Source organism: Lactuca virosa, chromosome 7 (genome assembly GCF_052849685.1).
Source record: "Lactuca virosa cultivar CGN04683 chromosome 7, Lactuca_virosa_CGN04683_v6, whole genome shotgun sequence".
Lineage (NCBI taxonomy): Eukaryota > Viridiplantae > Streptophyta > Magnoliopsida > Asterales > Asteraceae > Lactuca > Lactuca virosa.
In genome coordinates, this window is record NC_136432.1 from 104,552,342 (window position 1) to 104,558,430 (window position 6,089).

Below are 6,089 nucleotides of genomic sequence, written 5' to 3' on the forward strand. Positions count from 1 at the left end.
TTTATTTGTTATTATTAAGTTCATGACTTTCTATGGAACCCGTGTAGCGAACTTTCAACCCAATTTAGCTTTAGGCGATTAGGTGTAGAACACCCCTCAGAGTTTACTTATTCGAGTCCCAAAGGTCACAAATTAACTTAATAATATATTTTTTATTTATTTATTTTTTATTTTTTTTTTAACAAATAAATACGAAACAAAACAAAGATAACATATAACATTCTTATAAATTTATTTGCTAGGCCTATTTCTTTATATTTTCATCCTTGACTTTTCTATTGTGGGACATCTCACGGTCTATTACCGTGAGGGCTTCTAGACATTTTTCGGGGGACTGAAGTTAACATGCAAGGACCCATAGGTATAGTTGGAAATATGTCCCCAAGCAGGGTATATAAAAGGGAATGAGTAGAAAAGACTTTTTAGAGCGCTGGAAGGCTCGGGACACTGAAATTTTGTATTCTTTTTATGAATTTTTGAATTTGGCATTTTGAGTTCAATTGAGCATTTACTACTCATAAGACCAGTCATATGTCCCAAAGAATTACCTCATACCTGCTGTTATGCTCCAATGTTGACAAGCTTCTCACTTTCTGTTTTGCACAAGTAGCTTCAGGAGGTGTGTTCGTGTACGATTAACTTGCTTTTAGAATTTCAATAAAAAGAGCAAGTCTAATCTCAAGGCACATGACTCACTTACCATCTCAACTGTTTTTAAAAGATTCGGTTGCTTGGGATTGGATCATTTTTTTTAAATGAATGCAATGCAAAAATTTAGATGCAAACAAAATGCACAGAAAATAATAAAAATTAGAATAGAAAGAAAAATCTTTTTGGCTTTTGAAAAACTTTTCATGCAGAAAAATGAAAAAGAAAATGGAAATTAAAGCAATGTGTACAAAATTACATGCAACCTACATGTAATGGGATTTATGCATGGATGGATGCCCCTCCCCAAGCTTAAAATAAGCATCGTCCTCGATGCTTGGAGAGAGGCATAGCCGGCCTATTGAGGACCGGGCGGTGGAGGATATGGTGGGAACTGTGAAGGATAATCAGAAGGATAAAATGGAGGCCACTGGGGTTGGGATGATGATGGAGGCTGCTGGTGTTGGGTGGGAAGCACAAGTACTCGGTGGATATCGCTCATCAAACGATGAACATTGCGGTTATGCTACTCTTGAGCCACCCATCGCTGATCCTGCTCGGCCCATCGCAGCTCTTGCTGGGCCCAACGCTCTTCTTGAAGGTTTCGGTAGTCATGAAATTCAGAAGTGATTTCAGCAACTCCCGTATAAACCTCTCCTAGTTCCTGCTGGAGGCTCGTGTAATGATTATCTAAGCGTGAAAACTCGCCAATGTAAAGGTTGTGTTCGGGAAAAGGAATGGGGCGAGACGAGCTGGAAGCACCTGCAGTTGCAGTTTGAACAGGAGGAGTAGAAGTGGTGGTTGAAGGTCTACGGGCAGCAGTAACACCCAAGTTGGATTAGAGGTGCCAATTGGTAGAAGGGATGTCATTGGCCTAGACTAATATCTTCTTATTTTGGTTATCGACGCGTAAATATTCTTTACCATCGACTGTCCAATGAACATCCCCATTGGGATGGCGGTGAAAGAGATGCATGATTTCCAAAACCTCAAGTGATAAACGAGTACGGCCCGGAATTATATTGCTTGGATTGTTGGGTAGATGGAGGCCAAGATGTTCAGCTATAATAGATACCATGCCTCCACAATGTAGCTGGCCACCATTTCTCATGGCATTTCTGAGCATTTTCTGAACTACCCAACACCCAAAATGAGGGACTTCCTCGGGCTTGTTAATCATGCACCACAAAACTTCTAATTCTTTTTTGTTTGCTTTGCTAATCTCTTCTTGAGGAAATAAGAGAGAAGAAATAATCCGGTGGGTGACCTTCAGAACCGGATGAATAATGCTAGAAGCTTTTGCTGTGCCTGACTGAAACTCATCTTCACAAGAGATAGTTCTCCAAAACATTCCACATTCTCGCTCAAATACAACATTTCTTCTTCCATTTGCTGTATATACATCTCTTTTCGCTTTTGGGGCACCAATAATATCACAGAGAGTATCAACATGAATTCTATGTGATTGATTGAACAAACAGAAAGTGAGGATGTGTGTTTGGTAATCGAAAGTGATGGATGACAAGAATTCCAACATAGGTGTTTGATAACTGACTGCATGTAGATTCAATAGCCTTCCCAACCAATTTTCTTGAAGAGCTTGTGGACACCTTTATAGATATGAAGGTCTTTGAGGGCTTGGATGTCCACAAATTTTTGTGCCCCTTTTACCCTTTGAATAAGTGTTGCATACAACATCTCTTGTTGATTGGACTCAAAAATAAGACCAAATTCATAGGGGTTTTCCATGAATTGTTGGTCTTGTTCATCATTGGACTCTTGACCACCCATATGGGAGGTCCCAATTCTAGCCCTTTTTCCACGGGAGGCCATTGTCAAATTGGATTCAACAAAGTGTTGCACACAATGTAGGACAATTTAAACTCAAGAGTATGCACAAAAACTAGCAATATCACCAAAATCACCCAAAATCACCCCAAAAGATAACTATATGCACAAGTTAAGAGTTTGGAACAATTATACCAATTTGTGGTTGAATATGGTGGTAGGGTGATATCCAATGCTTCCCCAAGCTTATCCTACAAGAAATTTCAAGCATTAGGTCGAGATTTGAATACCCAAAAATTCTAGGGTTTGCTCAAAACCCCCAAAATCGGCCTTAAAAGGAGTGAAATTGAGATGCAAGACAAAGAAGATGAAGAAAAGAGAAGAATTTCATACCTTGGAGCTTGATTTTTGATGCAAATTTGAGGAAGATTGAATGTTTTTGAGGGTTTTTTTCGAAGGGGGCAGTAGGGAGGAGAAGAATCGCAGGTTATGTGAAAAGAATGAGTTAAAAAAATCGAGTTTTAGGCTTAAAATCGTCCAGCTCTGTTTGTACGTTTACACGGCCCGTGTAAACTAAAGGGTAGCATTTACACGGCCGTGTAAATGAAGCACCTGATATGAGCTGATCTGGTCATTTACACGGCCCGTGTAAATTGTAAGCATAAGTTTACACGGCCGTGTAAACCTCTGTAAAGGCCAAAAAAATTGATTTTTTTCACTTTTTCGAATTGCAACCCGCTAATCCACTACTGCCCGGTAAATGATTTTTTACCCTTGTTAAACATGAGAAACAACTTGGAAACTTGGAAACAAAGAAAATATGATGTAAAAACAAGAAATGACAAAAATACCCCCGGCTTGCCTCCCGGTTAGCCGCCCCTTTTTAATGTCGTTGGCTCGACTTTGCCCCCTTAATGTGGTTCAGTCTTGATACGTGGTCCTCTCCAACACATCAACCTCCTCGCCATCTCCTTCTTGACATGTATATTCTCTAAGGGATCCGGTGGAGTTTTTGCTCCTAAATCTTGTGCTTGTTCCACCGGTGGAAGGATTTTGACTTTGGTGGATGGCTTGGGTTCTATATCATCACTCCTCATACACTTCTTGTCATCAATAAACTCTAAAATCTCCAACACCTCATTATCCATATGAAACTTCTTTGCGAGCTCTTTGGCTTTGTCCCTGTCTAGTTTTCATGACAAAACTAACTCTAGAAATTCATTGTTAGACAAGTTCAAACCCTTTTTAGTTGAGGGCTGGATCAAATTGACAAAATTAACAGATTGAACATCAGAAGGAACCTTTTTTGCTTCATGAACATTGAAGTTGATAACTTCACCATCAAATTCCATACTCAAAGTTCCATTGTAGACATCAAATTTTGTTTTAGAGGTTTTAAGAAAAGGTCTACCCAAAAGTATGGAACTTGAACTTGGAGAGTCATCATCTCCCATATCTAAGACATAAAAATCAGTCGGGAAGACAAATTCATTGACTTGCACTAACACGTCCTCTAATACTCCCTTTGGGTGTACCAAAGACCGGTCAGCAAGTTGGATGATCACACCGGTTTTGCTCAATGTTCCTATACCAATTGATTTGAAAAGAGAATATGGTAGGACATTTCCGGATGCACCTAGATCAAGCATAGCTCGGGGTACATAAAGATTCCCCAACTTGCAAGGCACGGTAAAAACACTGGGATCCTTGCACTTCGGGGGCATCCTCTTTTGCAAAACCGCGGATACATGCTCCCCAAATGTTACGACTTGATTTCCTTTTAATTTCTTTTTAGATACACAAAGATCCTTAAGGAACCTTGCATATCTAGGTACCTGCTTGATGGCCTTGAGGAGTGGAATGTTCATTTGAACTCTCTTGAACATTTGCATGATCTCACTCTCCTCCCGTTCTTTCTTCGTGCTCTTTAATCTTTCGGGGAATGGAGCAGGTGTGGCTTTAGACTCAGTGATGAAGGGCTTCTTTTCGATTGTTTTCTCTTCCTCCTTCACTTCTTTGGTTGCCTCTTCGACCACTATTTCTTCTTCCTTTTGATCAACCGACACTTTTGGATCATCATAGCTCTTTCCGCCTCTCAATGTGATGGCACACACGTGTGCCTTGGGTTTGCTTCAGTTTGGGCAGGCAACTTTCCTTGAGATTATAGTTTGCTTACGGAAGTAGCAAGCTGTGAAACTTGTTTCTCTAAGTTCTTTATGCTTGCTTTTGTTTCTTGTTGGAAAGCTTGTGTACTAGTTGCCAAACTCTTCACTATGTCCTCTAAGGACATATTTGATGAACCCGCTTGTTGAGGAGGGTGTTGTGGCTGCCTTGGCTGAAATTTTTGTGGTGGAAAAGGTGGTCTTTGTTGGTATTGATGTGGTTGACTTGGTTGATAATTTGCCTGTTGATGTCCTCCCCAACCTTGATTGTTACTCCATCTTTGATCACCCCGTGGCTGCTCATATCCCCTTTGATTAGACCCAAGAAAACCTCCCATGGCTTTTGCTTCTTCATAATCTTCCTCTTGAAGTTGAGGGCACATGTCGGTTGGATGCCCCACTTGAGTACAAATACCGCATGGGCGGGGTGTGGGCTGCACATCTTTGTCTTTGGCTAGCATCATAACCACTTTCGTAAGCTCAGACAATTGAGCTTCAATTTGAGGAGTTTGGACCTCCTTTACACCTCGGGGTGCATCTGTGTACCACTCTTCATCATGGCTTGAATGTTTGGAATCTTCAGCCATGTTCTTGATTAGATTGCGGATTTCGGTTGGAGTCTTATCGGGTAAAGATCCGCCACTAGAAGCATTGAGAAGTGTTCTTTCCATTGGGGTCATGCCTTCAATGAAGTATTGTAGGAGCTGATACTCGGTAATCCCGTGCTTTGGACAACAGGCACATAGTTTCTTAAATCTTTCCCAATATGTGTGGAAAGCTTCTCTTTTGTGTTGCTTGATCCCGATAATTTCCCTCCGTAGGGCTGAAGCTTTCATCTCCGGAAAATATTTGTCCAAAAACAACCTCGCAAGATCTACCCAAGTAGTTACCGTCCCCGGTGGGAGGTCATAAAGCAAGTCTTTAGCTGCATCTTACACCGCAAAGGGGAATGCCCTAAGCTTGATTTGATCCTCCGTGACATTGTGTGGTTTCATACCCACACATACTACATGGAACTCGGTGAGGAACTTGTGAGGATCTTCATTCTCCAATCCTTTAAAAGTTGGGAGTAAGTGGATAAGCCCGGATTTTAACTCAAGGTTTGTGGCAGCTGGATATGTGATACAAAGAGGTTGTTGAGTAACATCTTGTCTTGACCATTGGCGGAGGGTTTGTTCAGGTGGTGGGTTTGGAGGTGGGTTTCCTCCATGGTTATCCCCCATGGCGTGAGAAGTAGTTGAAGTTTTTGTGGGTGTAGTGTTTGGGATATTATGAACAGGTGAAAAGGGTGGAGTGGTATTTTTGGGTGAGGATGATTGTGGTGAGAGTGATGGGCTTTCTGTTTCTGATGCGGATACACTTGAGAGGGGTATGTCTTCCCAAATGTTGATGACCGGGGGATTGGATGATGAAGAAGTACCGGAAACCGGTTGCCTCTTACGAAGCTTGGCTTGCTTCCTTAACTTCTTTGCAGTCTTCTCTATCTCTGAG

At 41.3% G+C, this 6,089-nt stretch overlaps 1 protein-coding gene across 1 annotated transcript; it reads right to left on the reverse strand.

The window, feature by feature from the left end:
* Positions 1-3,347: 3,347 nt before the first annotated feature.
* On the reverse strand, positions 3,348-5,821 carry LOC145127008 (uncharacterized). Its single transcript, XM_079062263.1, has 6 exons — positions 5,596-5,821; positions 5,125-5,523; positions 4,841-5,052; positions 3,943-4,484; positions 3,677-3,843; positions 3,348-3,622 (listed from the first exon to the last, which is right to left on the reverse strand). Exons 1-6 carry the CDS (start codon positions 5,819-5,821, stop codon positions 3,348-3,350), a joined length of 1,821 nt encoding a protein of 606 aa, XP_078918389.1.
* Between the last annotated feature and the right edge of the window lie 268 nt (positions 5,822-6,089).